Here is a 24508-nt window from a genome sequence, read left to right on the forward strand (position 1 = left end):
AAGACCCAATGCAGCCAAAAATAAATAAATAAATTAAATTAAAAAAAAAAAAAAGACTTAATCAACACTGTCTAAAAGGTTATATTATATTAGTACTAATACAGCTAACCAAACCAAAAGTATATTTCTACTTTCATAAAATTTAAGAGGTTAATTATTTAGGATTCAAGATAAATTTGGCAGCATTAAGGAAATGTAGTATATTCTAGTACAAAACATCTAAAATGTTGCAAAAGGCCTCCGACAGAGACTCAAAGGCAAATATAGATGAATAATAACCTCATACATTTCCTTGAATCAATGGTGATTCTAATATAGATGAATAATAACTTCATACATTTTCCTTGAATCAGTGGTGATTCCATCATGTGCCCATTTGACCAACTTGTACTGAGCACACACTATATGTCAGGCATCATGTTAAGCATGGAAGTATACATATGTTAGGATGCATTCACAGAGCTATGCAGTAGACAAGTGAACAATTACAATACCTGTGGGTCAAGAACCTTGAAAGAAGAGCACACAGGTTAGTACAGGACCATGGGAGGACATCCAGTCCAGCTTAGGAGGAATAAGAAAAGGCTTCCCAGAGGAGGTGCTGCCTGGTTGAAACCTTGTAAAAGAATTTACCACAGGTTGGGTCACTTGAGATCGTTAGAATGAATGCAGTTTCTGTAGGGCGCATAATACTTTTTAAAAATGTCTCGTGGGAGGGAGACGCAAGAGGGAGGGGATATGGGGATATATGTATACATATAGCTGATTCACTTTGTTATACAGCAGCAACTAACACACCATTGTAAAGCAATTATAAAGATGTTTAAAAAAATGTCTCTTCTTCCGTTACAGTGTGTGTTTTGCAAGGACACATTCATTTTTTTAGCCCATTTTGTGAGCTCTATTGTGCTGGTGTTTTATGCAAGTTGATGATTAGTGACTAATGAAAACAATGTTAGTGCATTGTTGCTGCATAAGTGTAATGTGATGTGGTTTTGCACTTAACAGAAGCTCTAGTTGTGAATGTTCACAAAAAGCCTCTTCTGTGATGAACTGCTTTTAGTGAGTCTCACCAGTGGTTTTACACCTGCAGAGCATTGAGGGCTGGGCTGACTTTTGACAGGACTGAAATTGCTTCATATTGTGATCCTAAATGTATATTCACTCTATTCCATAGAGCATCCCTTAATAAGTATTTTATGACTGGAAAACAAATGAACAACAACAAAACAAACAAACAATAAGAAGAAGGAAGGTCAGGGCAGTACAGGCAAAGAGAAGAGAATGTAAGGATGGTGAGAGAAGGCAGGGCGTGTTCAGGAGTGTAGGGCATTGCTCACTAGGGCAAGAATGCAGAGGACTGGGTAGGAAGCGCACAAGGTGAGGTTAGAGAGTAGGTGGGGGCCCCTATTGGCCTTAAGTTGCTTCAATTCTCCGGAAGATACCAGAAAGCTCTTGAGGGATTTAATCTGTTTTTCAATAAGTTCCTTTTGGCTTTAGTGTAGAGGATGAATGGGAGAGGGCTAAACTGGGTACAGGGAGATCAGTTAGGAGAAATGACACCAGCCTGGACCCAAGTAGGGGCAGTAGGTATGGAGAAGAGAGTACCCGTTTGAGAGACAAGTCTTTAAGATATATAATTAACAAAAGTTTATCAGCGATTTAGTTTGGAGGGGTGTAGGAAGGAAGAATGGATAGACTCCTAGATTTCCTGCTTGAGTAATCCAGGGCCTCAAATGATATGGTCAGGACTTTGAAACTTGGAGGGAAGGATGGCTGTCAGCAGTATGCCAGCAAAAGAGGTGCTGCTTTCTCCTTACATCTAGTGTCAGTTGATGGAGGGATGCTGACTGGACCGGGTCAGGCTATGTGTCTGCCTGACACATAGTTACTTCCCATCAGGACCACATGGAGTGAAGAAGGAATTTCCCAAAGAAAAGGGAAGCAGAAGAGGGGGCTGGGTATGTGAGAAGGAGTGTGGAGCAAGCAGAAACAACAGCTACCATGGTCTGCTGTACAAGCTGAGAGTAAGAGTCAAGAAAGATGTCTGATAGCAAATTATGGCTATGGATATGGAAGTTAAGAGAGTTCTGGACTAGAGATCAATTTGGGATCAGCACTGGCAGATAGGCCTGAATATGATTGTGCAGGGAGAAGTCAGAAAGGGAAGGGAAGAGAGCCAAAGATGGAATGCTGGAGTGAGGAAAAGAAGTCCCCAATGGTCCAAGATGGAATGGTCTCAGAGATGGAAGGAAAACCAGAAAAGCAGTGTCACAGCAATCAAGGGTAAAGACGATTTCAGGAGAGTAGACTTAATCAACAGTGATAACTGCCTCGAAGAAATAGAGATAAGGCATTTGGCAGGTTGGAGGTGACTCTCGTATGAACCAGCTCCATGGAGGTTCTAAGCAGGGATGGGAAATCAGATTACCGAAAGTTGATGAGTGAATAGAAAGGAAGTGGAGACACAAATACAAACCACTCTCCTGAGAAGCTTGACACTAAAGAGAAGGAAAAAAGAGTTTATAGCTGGAGTTGGGGTAGAAAGATCTAAACATGTCTCTATAAGGGAAGAGAAGTGGGTGAGTAGGAGATGTGAGACAGGTACAGAAGAGTACTAACAGAAAGGTGCAGTACTGCTTCTAGAAAAACATTTTTTCTCTAAAGCAAGTGCACTTAAACCCAAATGTGCTCAAAGGAAACCATGTGAAAAAGGAAAACATTTTCAAGAACAGGTCAGATAGGATTAATAAACTCTGGGACAGGAATATACACAAACACAACCAAAAACATACAAGGGGAAGTAGGCTGCTGGATAAAACCTCAAGTGAGTTAATCCACAGCACCAAAATACACTGTGTTGTCTAGCATCAGTTCTTACTCATCATGAGGACATACCTAGTCATTATGGGCAGAGGAAAACACAACCTGAAAAACATGGAGAATACCCCAAACAGACAAAAAGCACAATTTGTAGAAGCTTGGGTAAACTAAGCATTATTTTCAGCTGTGGAAACATAGCATGATACCTTGGGGAACTTACTGGGGCCTGAAAAACGACAAAAGTTTTGAAATTCTATTCCTTTGCTTTTGGGAAGTCTCCTGTATAGATAATTTCATGATTTATTTCATTGGTTCACTCAACCATTCAACGAATCCTGATGGAGGATTTATTATGTGCTAAGCATAGTCTGACAGAACATCAACAAGAGAGCACAGGTTCTTAAGGAAAATGGGGCGGTGGCTGTGCTTGGAAAAAGCATATTCAATTCATCTACTGTCTTTGGAATAGAAAATACACAGTAAAACCTGTCACAATTCTTCTTGGCTGTTGGAATATAGAGAGGATACTGTGTAAAAGACATTGTAGGGCACATTGGCTTTAAAAGGTGGAGAACCACTGGCCTAAGGATTCAGGTATTTCTCTTTAGGAAAGATTCAGTAAGATGAAATCTGAAGATTCATTCCTCCTCCACTAAATTCAATTTCTAATTACAGGCTATGAAGCAGGCAAAACAAGGAGAACGTGTATGTTTATGGAAATATAGATATAAATGCAATTGACTATTAGCTCTTCAGTGTTCTTACAAGTTTAGTTCCCTTCTCTTAATCAACCCATTTCTACTACTGCCCATAACTTTAGGGTTAGGAACCTCAAATACCTATCTGAGATAGCAACTTCTAGATTTGCCTCATAAACAGGAGCCAAGTCTCCTGAAAGGGGAAGAGGAGAGCTTAGTGTTACTGCTTTAAGCTGTGTTAAGTGATGGTTATAGCTGGCATAGTGTGAGATAGAAAACGAGATACAGTCTGTTCCAGGCTCAGAAATACACATTGATAAACACACATTCTCATGAAGATCCAAAACAAGGATGGCAGGGGAGACTGTAGGAGGAAAATAAGTATTTAGGCTTTGTCTTAGCCCAACTGCCTGTTTGCTTTTCTGCATCCATTTCTGCCTTTCTGGTCCTGAGAAGGCCTATTCAAATGACTAAGCTAACAGTGCCACACAGCATATGAGTGTACAGCGTACCCTGTAGGTGTAAGAACTCGGCTTTGTTTTGCCTTTGTTCTTGAACAAAAATGTCTTCTTTGTTAGCCTCCCAAATGTCCCTTGTCGTAATGCAGAAATACATTAATTGTGAAACAAAATAAATTATGTACCTTTTGGGAAACAAAATTAAAAGAAAAAACCATACACATAAACACACATATGCACGATGAAACTGTTCCTTCTTGCATGTGTCTCAGAGTTGTAGCCAACACCTGTGGCCACACAAGGGGCAGACTTGGCAGCTGCAGAACCCAGATGTCAGACACTGGATTGTATGTCCCTGGCAGCACTCCTAAGTGGGAGGCCGTCTCCTTAACTGACCTCTGAAATGGTCTATTGTCTGACTCCCTCTCTGGCCTGGGTAGTAACTAACAAGCTGTCTGTGAGCCTGGCTCAGAGTTAGCATACTGATGGGTTGTTCTGGATGCAGTTATCCTTTGCCTTACCTTTGATTGTAAGGAATTTATTTCCTTTGTAGGGGTGAAAATTGGGACTGGGCAAATTCTTGACAAAGAACTATATTCAGGTTTCTTCCAAGGACAAATAAGATGCTTTTTACTTTGATTGGTATTTTTCATCACAGAAATTGGATGAGATCAACTTTATGTTTTAGCACATAGTGTTTTGGTTAATCAGAAGTAAAAATAAGAGTTTCTTGGGCACCTCCCCCCTCTGATAAAAGACTGAGTTTCCTTATACTGCTTCTTAAAATTACTTCTCAAAGGTTGAAAATGAACCATTTCTTTCTTTAGAAACTTAAGGAGCTACAACTTTGTCTTTGCTATTACTAAAAAAAAAAAGTGTATCTACTGTAGAGAAGAGCTCTTTGTATCATGAATTCTCTTGGTTCTTTAAAGAGGAACATGGTTACACTATAACCTTGCCTCCACACCACTTGCTGAAGAATGGCATTATGTGTAAGATGCAATCATCACGGGAATGAGATGGGAAAAGGCCAAGTATCTAAGAGGGCTCCACTCACAATGCAACACTTGTAGCCTTGCAGGGAAGGTCTATTGTGGACACAGTTACAGTCATGGCCAGTTAAGGAAAAACACATCTGATATTTATAGGAAGATGAATTCTGGGGAAATTATAGAATATATTATCATATCCAATGTCAAATAGTATTCATCCGCACCACATAAAATGTTCCAAATTATCTTTATTGACTTTTATAAAAATGTAAATATGTATCTTGGCCACCACTGATTTATATTTGGGGGGAAAAGGGATTTAATATTCATGAGTTCCAATATGAAAAAGTAAGTGATTGAGAAAGAAAGAAAGAAATAGATAGATAGGTAGATAGGAGAGAAGAGGCATATCTCTCATAGGGAAGAATTCCAAATAATTTATGTGGCTATTCACCCCTCAAGAAGGTGAAGCTTAATTCCCTATCCCTTGAGTGTTGGCTATGCCTTGAGATTTAATTCCAAAGAGTAGAGTTTGAAAAGGATGGGGAGAGAGGTACTTTACAGTGGAGAAACCTGGCGAACACGACCTTGGCCAGGTGATAATGGTTAACATCAATATGTCATGTTGATAGCATGTATGCTTGATATGATATGATCTTATCGAAGGGCACTTTACCTTTGCAGTCTTCCTCCCAAAACCCATAACTGTAGTCTCATCATTTGAAAATATTAGGTTAAACCCCAGTTGAGGGACATTCTACAAAACACTTGACCGGTACTCCACAAAACTGTCATGGCTGTCGTAAACAAGAAATGTCTGAGAAATTGTCACAGCCAAAAGGAGGCTAAGGAGACATGACTAAATGTAAAGTGTTATGCTGGATGGGATGCTGGAAGGGCAAAAGGACATTAGAAGAAAACAGAAATCTAAATAGAGTGTGGACTTTAGTTAATAGTAATGTCTCAATTACTTAGTTGTAGCAAATGTATCGTAGTAATGTAAGATGTTCAAAATAGTGAAACCTGGGTGAGAGGTATACAGGAACTCTGCACTATTTTTGTAACTTTTTCATAAATCTGTAACTATGTATTCTAAAATAAAACATTTCTTAAATTAAAAAAAAAAGGTGATCAACGTATTGCTATATTGACTGTAGCAGAGTTCTTATGCATCTTTCTTTTTCTCTTTTTCACTCCAGCTATCTACCAAACTATATGGCATAAAGAGTCTTTTTCCTGACACATAAGAATTCTCTGTCTTTCAGGCCAATGTAGTGTAAATGACGTGAAACTTATTGTGAAAATTTTAGATTTCCCAATAATATTTAGGTCATGCCCTTAGTAATATGACACTAATGCTCAAAAGATAATATCCACAAACCCGTATTTCTCAACAGCTTAAAAGGTGTAACATCCTTCAACCACGTATCCAATATACTTATATTGCATGTGAATATTATTAATGACATTATTAATAAGACAATGTATTAACCTCTGAAGGTAACATACTCTTTGTTAGATTACAGTGTTCATTTATTGATCAGTTGTTATCATGAGAGGTAAGGGGGTAGGGTCCATACACCACTGTTTTAGAACATGGATGAGATTATTTCTTTGCTACTCCATTCTGTCCTTTAGAATGATAATCAGGTCTCTGGGAATTTTAGAAAATATTTCTTTCTACATACTGTTTTCTTTCTTCCTTTTTTTTTTTCCCTCCTGAGTTTGCAAGACTTAATTGCATCAGCATCAGCCAAATAGTTGTTGTTATGTTATAAGGGAGTGGTGTTCTGTTTTGTTTTGTTTTGTTTTGTTTTGATGGTTAGCATTTTTTAGCAATGTAGTATTTATTAATCATTTAAAAAATTTTTATTTTATATTGGAGTATAGTTGATTAACAGTGTTGTGTGAGTTTCAGGTATACAGCAAAGTGATTCAGTTATACATGTATCTTTCTTTTTCAAATTCTTTTCCCGTTTAGGTAGTTACAGAATATTGAGCATAGTTCCCTGTGCTATACAGCAGGTCTTTGTTGGTTATCTATTTTAAATATAGCAGTGTGTACATGTTAATCCCAAACTCCCAATCTGTTACCCCCCTCAACCTTCCCTGCTGGTAACCATAAATTCAATCTCTAAGTCTGTGAGTCTCTTTCTGTTTTGTAACTAAGTTCATTTGTATAATTTTTGTAGATTCTGCATATAAGCGATATCATATGATATTTGCCTTTATCTGTCTGACTTACTTCACTTAGTATGAGAATCTCTAGGTCCATCCATATTGCTGCAGATGGCATTATTTCATTCTTTTTAATGGCTGAGTAATATTCCATTGTATATATGTGCCACATCTTCTTTATCCATTCATCTGTCAATGGACATTTAGGTTGCTTCCATGTCTTGGCTATTGTAGGCAGCACTGCAGTGAACACTGGGGTGCATGTATCCTTTCAAATCATGTTTTTCTCTGGATATATGCCCAGGAGTGGGATTGCTGGATCATATGGTAGCTCTATTTTTAGTTTTTTTAAGGAACCTCCATACTGTTCTCCATAGTGGCTGTACCAATTTACATTCCCACCAACAGTGTAGGAAGGTTCCCTATTCTCCACACCCTCACCAGCATTTACTGTTTGTAGGCTTTTTGATGATGGCAATTCTGACTGGTGTGAGGTGATATCTCTTTGTTGTTTTGATTGGCATTTCTCTAATAATTAGTGATGTTGAGCATCTTTTCATGTGCCTCTTGGCCATCTGTATGTCTTCTTTGGAAAAATGTCTATTTAGGTCTTCTGCCCATTTTTGGATTGGGTTGTTTTTTGGATATTGAGCCACGTATCTTTAATCCATTTAGGTCTTTATGTTTGCATATGGTGTTAAAGAATGTTCTAGTTTCATTCTTTTACATGTAGCTGCCCAGTTTCCCCAGCACCATTTATTGAAGAGACTTGTCTTTTCTCCATTGTATAGTCTTGCCTTCTTTGTCGTAGATTAATTGCATGCACCTATGGGTGCATGAGTTTATTTCAGGGCTTTCTATCCTGTTCCATTGATCTATATTTCTGTTTTTGTGCCTTTACTATACTGTTATGATGACTGTAGATTTGTAGTATAGTCTGAAGTCAGGGAGCCTAATTCCTCCAGCTCCGTTTTTCTTTCTCAAGATTGCTTTGGCTATTGGGGGTCTTTTGTGTCTCCATACCAATTTTAAGATTTTTTGTTCTAGTTCTGTGAAAAATGCCATTGGTAATTTGATAGGGATTGCACTGAGTCTGTAGATTGCCTTGGGTAGTATAGTCATTTTGACAGTATTGATTCTTCCAATCCAAGAACATGGTATATCTTTCCATCTTTTTGTGTCATCTTTGATATCTTTCATCAGGGGCTTACAGTTTTTGAAGTATAGGACTTTTCTCTCCTTAGGTAGGTTTATTCCTAGGTATTTTATTCTTTTAGATGAGATGGTAAATGGGATTGTTTCTTTAATTTCTCTTTCTGATTTTTCATTGTTAGTGTATAGAAATACAACAGATTTCTGTGTATTAATTTTGTATCCTGCAACTTTACCAAATTCATTGATGAGCTCTAAAAGTTTTCTGGCAGCATCTTTAGGATTCTCTATGTATAGTATCATGTCATCTGCAAACAGTGACAGTTTTACGTCCTTTTCCAATTTGGATTCCTTTTACTTCTTTTTATTCTCTGATTGCCATGGCTAGAATTTCCAAGCTATGTTAAATAAAAGTGTCGAGAGTGGATATCCTTGTCTTGTTCCTGATCTTAGAGGAAATGCTTTCAGCTTTTTACCATTGAGCTGTAGGTTTGTCATATATGGCCTTTATTATGTTGAGGTATGTTCCCTCTATGCCCACTTTCTGGAAAGTTTTTACCATAAATGTGTGTTGAATTTTGTCAAAAGCTTTTTCTGCATCTATTGAGATGATCATATGGTTTTTATTCTTCAATTCGTTGATGGGGTTTATCACACTGCTTGATTTGCGTATGTTGAAAAATCCTTGCATCCCTGGGATAAATCCCACTTGATTATGGTGTATGATCCTTTTAATGTATTGCTGGATTCAGTTTGCTAGTATTTTGTTAAGGATTTTTGTGTCTAATGGCCTGTAATTTTCTTTTTTTGTGATATCTTTGGTTTTGGTATCAGGGTGATGGTGGCCTCATAGAATGAGTTTGGGAGTGTTCCTTCCTCTGCGAGTTTCTGGAATAGTTTCAGAATGATAGGTGTTAACTCTTCTTTAAATGTTTGATAGAATTTGCCTGTGAACCTACCTGGTCCTGGACTTTTGTTTGTTGGGAGTTTTTTTTGGCTACATTGGGTCTTTGTTGCTGCACATGGGCTTTCTCTAGTTGTGGCGAGCGGGAGATACACTTCGTTGCAGTGCACGGGCTTCTCCTTGTGGTGGCTTCTCTTGTTGTGGAGCATGGGCTCTAGGCATGTGGGCTTTAGTTGTAGCACATGGGCTCAGTACTTGTGGCTCATGGGCTCTAGAGTGCAGTCTCAGTAGTTATGGCGCACGGGCTTAGCTGTTCTGTGGCATGTGGGATCTTCCCAGACCAGGGATCGAACCCATGTCCTCTGCACTGGCAGGTGGATTCTTAACTGCTGCACCACCAGGGAAGTCCTTGTTGGGAGTTTTTTAATCACAGTTTCAAATTCAGTACTTTTGACTGGTCTGTTCATATTTTCTGTTTCTTCCTGGTTCAGTCTTGGGAGATTGTACCTTTCTAAGAATTTGTCTGTTTCTTCTAGGTTTTCCATTTTATTGGCATATAGTTGCTTGTAGTAGTCTCTTATGATCTACTTGTATTTGTATTTCTGTGGTGTCTATTGTAACTTCTCCTTTTTCATTTCTAATTTTATTGATTTGAACCCTCTCCCTCTTGATGAGTCTGGCTAAAGGTTTATCAATTTTGTTTATCTTCTCGAAGAACCAGCTTTTAGTTTTATTGATCTTAGCTATTGTTTTCTTTGTCTCTATTTTACTTATTCCTGCTCTGATCTTTATGATTTCTTTCCTTCTACTAACTTCGGGTTTTGTTTGTTCTTCTTTCTCTAGTTGCTTTAAGTGTAAGGTTAGGTTATTTATTTGTGATTTTTTGTGTTTCCCGAGGTACAATTATATTGCTATAAACTTCTCTCTTAGAACTTCTTTTGCTGTGTCTCATAGGTTTTGGATTCATCCTTTCATTTTCATTTGTCTCTAGGTATTTTTTGATTTCCTCTTTGATATCTTCAATAATCCATTGGTGGTTTAGTAGCATATTGTTTAGCCTCCACGTGTTTGTGTTTTTTACAGTCATTTTTTTCTTGTAGTTTATTTCTAATCTCATAGCATTGTGGTCAGAGAAGATGCTTGATCTGATTTCAGAGTTCTTAAATGTACCAAGGCTCACTTTATGGCTCAGCATGTGATCAGTCCTGGAGAATATTCCATGTGCACTTGAGAAGAATGTGTATTCTGCTGCTTTTGGATGGAATGCTCTATAAATATCAATTAAGTCCATCTGGTTTAATGTGTCATTTAAGGCCTGTGTTTCCTTACTGATTTTCTGTCTGGATGATCTGTCCATTGATGAAAATGGGGTGTTGAAGTCCCCCACTGCATATTATTGTGTTACTGTCGATTTCTCCTTTTATGGCTGTTAGTATTTGCCTTATATATTGAGGTGTTCCAATGTTGGGTGCATATATATTAACAATTGTTACGTCTTCTTCTTGGATTGATTCCTCAATCAATATGTAGTGTCCTTCTTTTTCTCTTACATTAGTCTTTATTTTAAAGTCTATTTTGTCTGATATTAGTATTGCTACTCCAGCTTTCTTTTGGTTTCCATTTGCATGGAATACCTTTTTCCATCCCCTCACTTTCAGTATGTATGTGTCCCTAAATCTTAAGTGGGTCTCTTCTAAACAGCATATATACAGGTCTTGTTTTTTTATCCATTCAGCCAGTCTATGTCTTTTGGTTGGAGCATTTATTTTTTAATTTTTTAAAAAGTATTAAAGAAAATAACTTTACTTAAAAAATTTTTTATTGGCATATAGTTGATTTACAGTGTTGTGTTACTTTTTGCTGTACAGCAAAGTGAATTAGATATACATATACATATATACATATATCAACTCTTTTTGGATTCTTTCCCATATAGGTCATTACGGAGTAGAGTTCCCTGTGCTATACAGTAGGTCTTTATTAGTTATCTATTTTATATATAATAGTATGTATATGTTGATCCCAATCTCCCATTTATCCCTCCCCCACTTCCCCCCGGTAACCATAAGATTGTTTTCTACACCTGTAACTCTCTGTTTTGTAAATAAGTTCATTTGTACCATTTTTTTAGATTCCACATATAAGCAATAATATATGATATTTGTCCTTCGCTGACTTACTTCACTCAGTGTGACAATCTCTAGGTCCATCCATGTTGCTGCAAATGGCATTATTTCGTTCTTTTTTATGGCTGAGTAATATTCCATTGTGTATATGTACCACTGGTTGGAGCATTTAATCTGTTTATGTTTAAGGTAATTATCGGTATGTATGTTCTTATTGCCATTTGGTTGTTTTGGATTTATTTTTGTAGGTGTTTTCTTCCCTTCCTGTTTTGTTCTCTCCTCTTGTGATTTGATGAGTAACTTCAGTGCTGTGTTTGGATTCCTTTTTTCTTTTTTTGTGTGCGTATCTATTGCAGATTTTTGGTTTGTGGTTACCATGAGGTTTTGATATAGCAGTCTATATATAGACAAGATTGTTTTAAGTTGCTGGTCTTTTAATTTCAAATGCATTTCCAACATCCTGCATTTGTGCTCTCCTCTTCTCACAATTGCTGGTTTTGATATCATATTTGTGTGTGGATGATTTCCTACCTTTACTTTATGTTTGCCTTTACTGGAGCTTTCCCAGTTGTAATTTTCTTGTTTCTAGTTGTGGCCTTTTCTTTTCCACCTAGAGAAGTTCCTTTAGCTTATGTTGCAAAGCTGGTCTGATGGTGCTGAATTCTCTTAGCTTTTGCTTGTCTGTAAAGCTTTTGATTGCTCCATCAAATCTAAATGAGAGCCTTGCTGGGCAGAGTATTCATGGTTGTAGGTTCTTCCCTTTCATCACTTTAAATATGTCATGCCACTCCCTTCTGGTCTGCAGCGTTTCTGCTGAGAAATCAGCTGATAACCTTATGGGGATTCTCTTGTATGTTATTTGTTGCTTTTTCCTTGCTGCTTTTAAGATTTTTCTCTTTGTCTTTAATTTTTGTCAATTTGATTACTATGTGTCTTGGCATGTTCCTTCTTGGATTTATCCTGCCTGGGACTCTCTGTGCTTCTGGACTTGGGTGACTGTTTCCTTTCCCATGTTAGGGAATTTTTCAGCTATTATCTCTTCAAATATTTTCTCAGGTCCCTTCTCTCTCTCTTCTCCTTCTGGAACCGCTATAATGCCAATGTTGGTGCATTTAATGTTGTCCCAGAGGTGTCTTAGACTGTCCTCATTTTTCATTCTTTTTTCTTTGTTCTGTTTTGCAACAGTGATTTCCACCATTCTGTCTTTCAGCTCACTTATCCGTTCTTCTGCCTCAGTTATTCTGCTATTGATTCCTTCTAGTGTATTTTTCATTTCAGTTATTGTATTGTTCACCTCTGGTTGTTTGTTCTTTAGTTCTTCTAGGTCCTTGTTAAACATTTCTTTAATCTTCTTGATCCGTGCCTCCATTTTTTTCCCAAGATCTTGGATCATTTTTATTATCATTACTCTGAATTCTTTTCCAGGTAGATTGCCTATCTCCACTTCACTTAGTTGTTCTTCTGGGGTTTTATCTTGTTCCTTCATCTGGGACATAATCCTCTGCCATGTCATTTTGTCTAACTTTCTGTGACTGTGGTTTCCATTCCACAGGCTGCAGAGTTGTAGTTCTTCTTGCTTCTCCTCTCTGCACCCTGGCTGTCTAAGAGGCTTGTGCAGGCTTCCTGGTGAGAGGGACTGGTTTCTGCCCACTGGTGGGTGGAGCTGGGTCTTTTCCCTCTGGTGGGCAGGGCCAAGCTAAGGGGTGTGTTTAGAGGGCTGTGGGCTCAGGAAGACTTTAAGCAGCCTGTCTGCAGATGGGTGGGACAGTGTTCCTGCCCTGTTGGTTTGGCTTGAGGTGTCCCAGCACTGGAGCCTACAGGATGTGGAGTAGGGCCATGTCTTTGTAAGAAAATGGTGGCCTCCAGGAGGGCTCACGCCAATAAAGTGTATTTTAATAGAAGTAATTTACAATGTTTTGTTAATTTCGGGTATATAGCAGTGACTCCATTATACATACACATAAATTTTTTTTCAGATTCTTTTCCATTACAGGTTATTACCAGATATTGAGTATAGTTCCCTGTGCTATACAGTAGGTCCTTGTTGTTTACCTATTTTATATATAGTATGTATTTGTTAATCCCCAAATCCTAATTTATCTCCCCCAACCCCGCTATACCCTTTGGTAAACCCTAAGTTTGTTTTCTATGTCTGTGAATCTATTTCTGTTTTGTAAGTCAGTTCATTTGTATCATTTTTTTAGATTCCACATATAAGTGATATCATATGATATTGGCTTTATCATACTAAGTAAAGTAAGATAGAGAATCTCTAGGTCCATCCATATTGCTGCAACTGGCATTATTTCATCTTTATGGCTGAGTAATATTCTATTGTGTGTGTGTGTGTGTGTATATATATATATATATATATATATATATATATATATATATATACACACCACAACTTCCTTATCCATTCATCTGTTGATAGACATTTAGGTTGCTCCCATGTATTGGCTATTGTAAATAGTGCTGCTATGAACATTGGGGTACAGGTATCTTTTTGAATTAGAGTTTTCAATTTATACTGTTTTCAATTTATCATTTTACTTTGAGAAAGAGAAAAAAAGTGTTGGTGTCAATGAATGTTTACTTAAAAAAACTATTTGGGTTTCCGGAATTGTTAACAAGAAATGTGCTCTTGTTAATATTTAATGGTACGATTTTAAAAGTTCAGTTAATCAAAGTTTAATTAAACAGATTAATAAATTGGCCAGAATCTCCTAATTCTGTTTTTAGGAAAGAATGCAAATGTCGTTAAAGAGAGCTGGAAAAAAAAAGAAAAAAATCATGGAACTTCCTGAATGTATTTTAGGGTTAACAATAAGATTCAGTAAAATTGCTTGTATATTCTATACCTACAGTACTTTACAATGATAACTTGTATTGAGGAAAAGGACCATGATGCTTGATAAGGAGAGGGAAAAAAGTGTTCCCTATGGAATTCTTAACTAAGGAATTGCAGAAGAGTCAACCAACATATTTTAGCAATATTTTTATTAGTGAGGTATTTAGTATAGAAAAAAATAATGGGGCAGGAGGGATCTACAATATAAATGTAGGTGGCTATATATTTTTATATTACTCGTTAAGCAGTTCAGTTAGTATGTATTTTGCATTTCATTAGACTGTTGTATGTGTGGTTAGTAATGAGAATTATAAGAGCTCCCTTTCCCAGAACACCTATGGTGTGTTCGAGATTTATGCTGCCAGGCATTTGACATACACCATCTAAAACCTAACATAACCCTGCAAGATGCATACAATTACTATTTAACTGGAGAAGGAACTAAGGACACAAGAAATCAAGGGACTAACTTCAAATCCCACAGCTTGTAAGTAAGGGAGCCATTACAAACTCTGGTTGCCTCAAATGCACCAGAGCATACAAGCTTTGTTATAATTCATATTATAATTATTAACAATATTAAAGGAAATATTTATCACTAACTAGGTGACTTAAATCATTTAACCTTTCTAGGCTTCAGGTTTCTCTTTGGTAAAATGGAGTTGGCTAGTTGATTTGTAATGTTCTTCCAGTTTTCAAAAAGTAAAACATTGATTTAATATAGAGTAAGAAAATTAAAATGGACATTTTTACAATGTTTTTTGTTAAAAATAGGTCATTAACACTGGCCTTTACTAAATCTTGTGATGATGGGGATCTACCTTAAGATGTTCAGGTAGGTGATTTTTCCCAAATCTCTAGTCTTATTAAGCCAGGACTAGTGATCTTACCATTTTCTATGTTATTCCTTAAAACTTACATATAAGAGGAAATTTCGTAATTTTCTCTGGACCACAAAAACTATGTACTTAAATCTTGGCCTTTCAAAGAATCAATAACTTGCACTCAGATATGAATAATGCAAAGAAAATCATTTTTCTGATCTGAAAATAATAAAAATATCAGTTTTTAAAAATTCATGTTTATTTAAATATCTTTTATAGACAAATGAAAATACAAGCATATTTATAACATGGTAGACATACATATAAATGAAATGTATAAGTACTTTAGACAAAATTTAACACATAGACAAATTGATAACATGCTTACACTTGGCTTTAACATTGGCTGTACATTAACACGGATATTAAAAAAAAGATATATGTTTTCACAAAAACTGCTATAAAATGGTCACATTTTTCTTAGTAATAAGTTAGATTTCTTAGACTGATGTTTTATGAAAACTATGTGAAGCTCTAATTTAATCATTCACCTCATATGGTAGCATTATTTGTAAGTGAAGCATATTTCTGTCAATGGAAATGTACGTTTAACTTTTAAATAATATAACATTTTATCAAGACCATGCCACATATATTAAACAAACATGCATGACACATTAACACTTGAATAACTCATGTACCTTTATGCACAGTATTTAGTTTTGCTATGGCACTCTACCTTTGTGAAAAATATATTTAAGATTTGGCACAGAATCAATAAATTGTATTGCCACTCCTCATCAGAACAAATGTGATTTAAATTTTCCATGGCATAGAAAATGCTCTGTCACAATTTACCTCTTCCCTTTACAGTTTATGGACCAATGGCAATTTTCTATTTTAGTTGGAATAAATAACAGATATTCACGAACTAAAAGTCCTGTTTAGGTGTTTTGCCTACACTCTAATTGGAAATGAGTCAGTTGCACTTTTTGTAGCAGTAAAACATTTCCATCTGTATCGTGGCCAACGAATTTCTAAATAAGGGCTTTATCAGCAATAATACATATCATTATGAGATGCTTTTCTTTGGGAGGCAGAGAGGTTGAAAGGAAATATGGATCTCTTCATAAACCGGGAACATAGGTGGTAAGGAGAACAAATGCCAACTGAGGCAGAAGCAGGGAACGTTCTTTGGAAAGCTGGTGAGAGAGCAAACCGTGAAGTAGCAAAAAACAAAGGCAGGAACTCACTCAGGACTCCATCAAGGTGGAAAAGACTGCCATGGGATTAGGAAACCAAAATCTGTCACTCAAAAGAAACAGTATCCAGAGCATTCTTCTTACAGCATTCTTATATCAGCAAACTACCATTGCTTTCTAGGAAAAGTTGTAAATTTCCACATCAATGTCTAAATCAAGACTGAAGAAATTAAGCTAACTAACTAACTGCCAACTTTTTTCTTTTTTTTTTCTGAATTCATTAATAAACACAGTGGAAGGAGAAAGGGGAAAACATTAAGTAAGTTTCTTCCAAACCAGAGAAGAGAAATCACACTCCCTCTAAGTGGAGACTTCTTCAGTTTCTTGTGGTAACTAAGAAAAATGCCTCAGTTCTTTTTCACAGTTCTTCTAAGATAAATGTGAGGTGTTGTATTTTGAGAGACCGGCTGACGGAATCTACTCCTTCCATAAAACCTTGATAAATTAATATTTGTATTTATTATTAGGGGGAAAAGGAAGTAGTAGATCTTAAGTTTACTTTTTATACAAATATGCTTTATTCTAAAAAAAATAGAGCAATGAATGTAATATTATTTGCTTTATGATCCTTGCTTTTCTGAGGGCCTTTAAGGGCCTTTAAACAGGGAAATGACAAAAAACATCACACAGGTTAAATAAAAGAGGCAAACTTTTGCCTTAAAGCTGTTAAGGTGCAAACAGACATAAAGATTACGAACCATAGAGCACTGAGTTTTCAAGAGTGAAATCATACCAAAACCTTGATAAGTTTTCGCTGACATCATAGGAGAGTAAGTGGTCGGGAAGGTCACTGATGGTGCCCTGCACGGCCAGCACATGCGGGGCCAAGGTGAAGGGTACGTCGCTCAGAAGCTCGGCCATTAATGAGCTGTTTTCCAGAGTCTGGCCTGCCTTATTTTCCATCTCGGGGCCTGCTACAGTCACACTGGATGAGTTTTCTTTGCCAATCTAAAAATACATATATACTTAAGTCATTTAGACCTTATGGACTTTGAGGTTATATGGCATTAATATATCAAAATGTGGCATTAATATATCAAAGTGATTGATTGAGAAATGTGGAATATATAAACATTCCCAGATTAGAACGCAGCTATTTACTTACTTGAGAAATAAATCCATCTATATCTCTACTAGGTTTTATTTATTTTTTTTAAAAATTAATTTATTTATTTTTGGCTGCGTTGGGTCTTTGTTGCTGTCGTGGGCTTTCTCTAGTTGCAGCGAGCGGGGGCTACTCTTCGTTGCGGTGCACGGGCTTCTCACTGCAGTGGCTTCTCTTGTTGTGGCTCACGGGCTCTAGGCACGCGGGCTTCAGTAGTTGTGGTGCATGGGCTTAGTTGCTCCGCGGCATGTGGGATCTTCCTGGACCAGGGCTCGAACCCGTGTCCCCTGCATTGGCAGGTGGATTCTTAACCACTGCGCCACCAGGGAAGTCCTCTACTAGGTTTTAAAATGAATCCTAAGCCCTACTCTTATTCAGATGGACCACCTACGGGCCCCTTCAATACAAATGGGCCCTCTTGCTGTTTCGCTAGCCCAGATAATGTCCACAAAGTCTTTCTCTGCTTTTCCAAATCTGATGTCAGCTTTCAGGCTCCACAGAATCCCCAGCTTCCTTCTGAAATCTTATATCAACATAGTTCAAAGTGACCTTGCTCACTTGAGAATGACTATGGGGCAAATTGCCCAGGATATTATTTGGCATTTCCTTTACATGTCCTTGCTAGTTGCTGTTTCACGTGCTTATGTCTTATCCCCAACTAGAATCTCGGGTCCTTGAGGGCAAATAATCTATTTTACCTATCTTTGTATTCTCTGTCTTGCAAACGTTACTGCTTTACCCTAATACATACTTGGGAATTTACCTCTAATGTGTACCGTACATAGTGGTTGATAACCTGCCTTTTGCTGGAACTAAAATCCTGTTATGTAAGTTATTCAAATAAGAAGAATTGATACATCTTGTTCAATTTCTTTTAAAGTTGGTATGTCTTGCATACAGGAGTTTACCAAAAGCCATGCAGCACTAGGGTGTTCACAGTAGCACTCAATGCAAGCCCTGAGCTGGTAGAGTGAGCTGGTACCAATTCATCAATAGTAGAATGGATAATAAACAGAAGTATATTTACAGCAATGAGAACGAACAACCTGCAGCTGAAACCTAACTCAAACCAGGTCAGGCAAAAATTTATTCCCCCCCCCACCCCCCAGTCTCATGGAGAATCAAACTCCCGAGTCTTTACAAGGCCCATTGTGATCTGGCCTCGGGTACTTCTCTGACCTTAGCCCGGCTGGCCTGTCCTTGCTCAGGCCCCTCTAGTTCCACTGTCTCCTTGCCGTGGCTCGTGCACAGTCAGCCTGCTTCTGCCTCAGGCCTTTGTTTTCCAGATCCTCCGCCCAAGAGGTTCTTCTCCCACATAAACACAGGGCTCTTTCCCTCCCCTCCTTCCCAGTGGTGGCCCAAATGTCACCTTCTCAGTGAGGCCTTTCCTGACTGTTTCCTGCCACCTCACCTCGTCCACTCCAGCATTCCCTGCCTGCCTCTCCTCTCCATAGTCCTTGGCACCTGGTTATAATGGTATATAATTTATTCTGATTATCATACCTCAGAAGCTTAAGGAGTTTTTGTCTCTCATGTTCACTGCTGTATCCCAAATGCCAGGATGAGTGTCTAGCGTTCAGTAAATATTTGTTGAATAAATGAAAGCAGACAAGACTTTTGCCTGAATAGGGCTTATATTATAATGGCTATAAATGCTGATAAATTCCTATCTCTAAATCTAGAGGAGAATGATTTTCTGTGTAAGAAATAACAATTTTGTAAAACTTTTTATGGAAGTGCGAAATACAAACAGAAAGGAGGTACATCATAAGTGTATAGCTGGCTAAATTTTAACAGGCGAAACACCTATGAGCAACCGCTACCCAGATCAGGAAATAGAAATGACCCTATTTCTATAGGGTCATAGAAAGAGAGTGGTGCTCTCTTTCAGTCACAGTCAACTCCCTGACCCCTAGATCACCATTCCGACTTCTAACAACATAGACTGAGTCACCTATTTTTATATTTTAAATGAAGGCAATCAGACATTTTTGTTGCAGCTTTTTTCACTCAACAGTGTATGTATGAGATTCATCCATGTTGTTGCATGTGGGATTAAAAATTGTTGAAGAACATATTTTTGCAGAGGAGATACATTCTGACTGATGGCTTAAAAGAATTCTTTGGTTGCCATGTTGACAGCAGGCAGTGAGGGGTACAGGGCCAGGGAAGGAAGTAGGAAGACCAGCTGGGAAAGAGAGATGATGGTGATGTGGATTAGGGATGTGATAGTAAAGGTGAGAGAAAGCGGTTGGGTTTTGGATAGACTTGAAGGTTAAAGTCAATAGGATGTGCTGATGGAATAGATGGTGGGGTGTGAGAACAAGAGTGGAGTCAAGTATGAGGCCAAAGTTTTTGGCCTGAGCAATAAGGATGGGTTCTCCATTCACAGGGATGGGGCTTGGACAGGAAGATCACGAGTTCAGTTTTGGATGTTCCCTGTGCCTAGCAGACATCTACGTGGAGCTGTTAGTGGGCAGAGGGATGTAATTCAAGCCTGGAGCTAGTGCAACCTGGTGGAGAAAGTCGGCTTGGTGTGTGTTTAAAAGAGGATGGGAGGAGAGAAAGTGAAGACAAATACGAGAACAGACTATTTTCCAGACATTATGCTGTAAACGGGAAAAGAGATATGGCCAGTAGCTGGAAAGGGAAGTGGGGTCATGAGGGCTTTCTCTTGATTTTTCTTTTTCTTTTTTAAGTTGGGAGAAACAATGTCTGTTTATATGCTAAAGAGAAGAAGCTCCTAAGAAAGGAAAACTCCACGGAGATTCTGTAGAGAAGGAACTGCTCTCTTCACAGGCCTCCCCCAACACCTAGAACAGAGGCTCTCAAGAAATACCTGTGTAGTAAAATGACTCTGGATGAATGAAGTTACCAAACACATCCCTATCAAGAGTTGTTTTACAGCTTCATGTGAAAATAAAATACCAGAATACTTTTTCTTAGGATGGCAACTAGAACAAATGTAACCTCACCCGGTGATGACAAAGCTTTTTAGAAAGGTCCATATATGCAATGAATGGACAGAATCTGCTTCCTGAAACCTGACTGGGATTTAAATAGTAAGTGTCCCTGGGTCAGCCGAGAGCACAGGTATCAGTGAGTAATGATGCCACAATTCCAGCTTCTTTAAAGGGCATCACTATACACTGGTTTCCTCAAGATTACAGATGCACCAGGGCTTTGGTCACCATGGGCCAGCATGGCAAAGTGTTTAAAAACACAGAGCATAGAGCTAGACTACTTGGGTACAAATCCTGCCTATTAATAAGCAAATGGCCTTGGACAAGTTATTCAACTTCTCTGCGTCTGTTTCCTTAGCTGTATTAGGAAATCAATAGTAGTACCTATTTCATAGAATTGTTATGAGAATTATATGAAGTAATATAAGTAGTAAGTAATTTATGAGTAAGCAGAATAATGCTTAGCACATGTTAAAAGTCAGTCATAAATAAAAACTTTAGGAATGTCAGACCCCTCTTGGCTTTAGATAAAGTCTAGGATCCATCCATTTCTTTTGTTTTTTTGACATTCACGGATGGTTCAAACAATCTTACCTTCCCCTCTCCTCTTATATTTTGTCTTCTCTCTTAATCTCATGGGCAAATGTTCCCTAGATCTGTTGATCGCATCCCATACTTGAACTTTCTTCTCTTTCTCCCTGAGTACAGAATGTTCTCCAGTTTCATTAGCCAAATCATCTCCTTTCTTAAACAAAAGCATTCTTAAAATCTCACCTCCACTAAAAAGGAGGTATGTTAACCCGGAGCACTCTGCTTTCTAAACATACAACTTCTAAGGTTTAACCTCTCTGGCAGCAATAGTTATTCCTTTGTTCATGCTTTTATTAATGCTCTTCCCTTTCCTTTACAAATCATTCTTGTCTGTCAGAGCATAATTCCTTGAGGACAGACTATATCTAGTATAATAAAGGAATTGAGCCATGTGGTTTCTTGTTCAAGGTCTCCTGATAAAACTGCCATATGCCTTGAAGGGGGCTGCTTCATCCACCTGGGCCTCAGTGCTCTATTCTGTAAAATGAGTGGTGAGGGGCAAAAAATGATGATGATGGTGGTGATGGTGACAGCAACTAGCATACGTTGAACACTTACTTTGTACCAGGCTCCATCTAAGCGGTCTAAGTATATGAACTCACTTAAGTCTTGCAACAGTAATGTACGGCGTGTCCTATTACTAGTCTCATGTTAAAAGCAAGAGGACACTGAGGCACAGAAAGGTTAAGGAAGTTGTCTCAGGTTACACAGCTAGCTCGTCTGTGGTAAAACCGAGAATCAAACTCAGTGATCTTGAAACTTCTATATTCTAAGATCCTGTACCTTTCAGCCATGCTTTGGGTAGACTGGCTAACTGGATGAACAAAGCCTCGAAAATTTAGGGGACAGTACTGGAAAATATGACAGTTACTAACATAGCATCTTGGCTTAATTTAGAAGGAAAAAACGACTCTACTAGCTTTTACCTTTAGGAAGAAAGGATTGAGAAAATCATTAAGGTGACAGATCTTAGACTGAGGAAGGATGGAAAAGGAACTATAATTTAAGAGACATTTATCCCTGGAAATGAATCTACCAGTAGCCTGGATAAACCATGGGGAAAACGCCATGGACAGTGAAACAAGATTGTCTATGAGTTGATCATGGGTGAAACGGAGAGATAGGAAGGTACGTGGGCATGTACTACAGTATTCTTTCTACCTTTGTATATGTTTGAAGACTTTCCATAATAGAAAGTTTCCAAAATTTAAATTAAGTTAAAAAATACTGTGGACACAGTGTTCCACTAAATGCCTCCTAGAAGGCTCTGCATATCAGCGGTGCTATATGTCTTACTCCAGTATCTATTTCTTAACCGTTGGCTAGAGTGCCACGTTCCAGTCTCCAAGGAGGCTGCCTGCCCTCTTGGCAGCAAGGGTGAGTGCCATGATGCAGCTGCTGTTGGCATGCTGAGAGTTGGAAGGGGAGAAATTATAAGACAAAATCAGAGTAAGTCACAAAGAAAATGGGAGTCAAAATTCAAGGACCCTACACCCACTAACCCTGATCACTGAGTCCCTAGCTTGGCAGCCAATGGCAGCAGAGGTGGGGGGCTGAAGGCTGAGACAGGTGCATGAGTCCCCCTGCAAAAAGCAGCCTTCTCTCTTAGACACAAAGTCTTTCAATCTCTTTCATTTGCATAATACAATGGGTCTTTAAAGGGAAGAATGAGTATGTTAACCACAGTGGAGCAGGAAGAAAAGAATCAATTAACCTTATGGTTAATAGCCAAATTAAAAAAAAATACTTCAAATATTATGTTCATAAAGCATATTTGTTACTTTTGTGATTAATCCTGTTCACAGAAATGCTGCTATGATAATATTCTTGAATGTAAGTTCCTTCATATAATCTAGCTTTAATACTTCTTTTTCAAATTAATGTTTGCCCTTACACGGGTAAACATGGGTATACCATGTCAGAATCTTTTTTCATCTCAGGGAGAAAATAAATTTCCTTATTTGTATCATGACAACAAACAAAGTTTACAATTAATCAGCTGTTTTCATGTTTGTATAAAAATTATTTCTTGTTCATCAGTTAACCTGTTAAAAATGGGCTGGCCAGGTTTATCTTGGGTTCCTTACATTCTATTATCTTTGTTTCGAATAATTCAAAGTGGTTTATAGGCACTATTCTTCCCTTTCTTGCAGAAGGGCTGTAAAAAATCATGAGGTTCAATCTGTAAGATCTTCTTAGAGCTTAGGAAAAAACACACTCCAAGAGTACAAGGCACATAACACTTTTTAGTAAAGTCTTAGAAAAATGAAGTCACTTTCCCAGAGCAACAGAAGGTTAGTGGCATCCTTGTGAACCTCACTCTTGGGTGTTTGGAAGCAAGGAAATGGAGGTTTAAGAACAGACTACTACATTTTTCCTGGCACAAAGGCTCCACTAACCGCCATGAAATCTATTAAGGGGAGCCAACTTTGCAAACCCGCTAACAATTTGGAGACTTCATCTACTTAGCCATACCAGACTAAAGTATGAATAGTTTATTAATATGAACATCACCTATATTTGGCATCTTTTAAAACCTCCTGCCTTTTTCTGCAACCCGTGTCTCAGATAAGTAGAGATAAAATAGTGTCCTATAAAAGCAAAATACTGAAGCATTAAAATTTAGAAACCAGCCTTAACCCAAACGGTAACAGAACCTATTAAAAGAACATGAAACCAAGTACAAAACACCCATCTATCACATTCAATTTACATGCAAAGAAGGTAGCTATATCAACCATACTTCTAGGAAACGAATTATAGTAAGAAGAGGTAATATCCAGCTCTGACTGTCTATGCCTTTAAATTCTATGTCTATAAATAAAAGACATGTTCCCTTGAACAATAGCCTGAACAGGGAACACCGTCACTTTATCTCCTCAGATAACTATCCATTCTATTTTGGCTTCAGCTGCTATCTATCTGCTTGCGTTACATCAGCGTCTTGATGGGGGTGGGGTAGGGGGCAAATCTGAGTCAGAAGCATCAGGGGACAAGAGGTTAGGAAAAGGTGATACAAGCAATGGCACAGTTAAAGCAGTACTCAAGCTTCTTATTTTTTCTAAGAAGTTACTTGCCAATAAATGTCCGGCTAGCTGATAAAAGCCAGAGGATTGGGCTCTGCCACCTACATAAGTCCTAAGCAATAGTCTCCTTTCAATTGGGAGAAATTATATTGCAAAGGTAGAGACTATTTCCTGTTTTTCTGCAAATCCCCACCACCCAGAACAGTCATACCTGCACATGACAAGCACCCATTAAATATTTTGAATGGCGCTGAATCTGGTCCCTTTGTTCCTCCGATACCCTAGACTTGATTTTTAAATTAAGGCGTTGGTCCAAAGAAACAAACAAAAGCCCAGAATACTTTGCCACTGATACAGATAAATTAGGCAGAAGAGAGCTGAAATCACTCAAAACTTCTGTGTTCCATGTGACTTGGGCTCCTAGTTCAAGGATACTACATATTTTGGTAGCAAACTAAGAGGCTAGGTTAGAAAGCAGGTATTTTCTTTGCTCCCCTTTCTTTCTGATTTATGACATCATTTCAGTTTACATTTTGGTTCATTTCTTTTGTTTCA

At 37.9% G+C, this 24508-nt stretch overlaps 1 protein-coding gene and 1 long non-coding RNA gene across 4 annotated transcripts in view; one reads left to right on the top strand and one right to left on the bottom strand.

Annotated features, from left to right (window-relative positions):
- Nucleotides 1–24508, top strand: part of LOC309665576 — a 218700-nt gene that overhangs the window by 129314 nt on the left and 64878 nt on the right. The gene's annotated exons all lie outside the window — the stretch shown is intronic.
- UMAD1 (UBAP1-MVB12-associated (UMA) domain containing 1) overlaps nucleotides 11552–24508 on the bottom strand; it is a 240728-nt gene continuing 227771 nt past the window's right edge. For all 3 annotated transcript variants that reach the window (XM_082472172.1, XM_082472170.1, XM_082472171.1), the window contains one exon: nucleotides 11552–17216. In XM_082472172.1, coding sequence (XP_082328298.1) covers nucleotides 16959–17216 — 258 coding nt within the window. In that variant the 3' untranslated portion in view covers nucleotides 11552–16958. The remainder of the gene's footprint in view (nucleotides 17217–24508) is intronic.

Source organism: Balaenoptera physalus (assembly GCF_965194825.1).
Source record: "Balaenoptera physalus genome assembly, chromosome: 8".
In the NCBI taxonomy this organism is placed as follows: domain Eukaryota; kingdom Metazoa; phylum Chordata; class Mammalia; order Artiodactyla; family Balaenopteridae; genus Balaenoptera; species Balaenoptera physalus.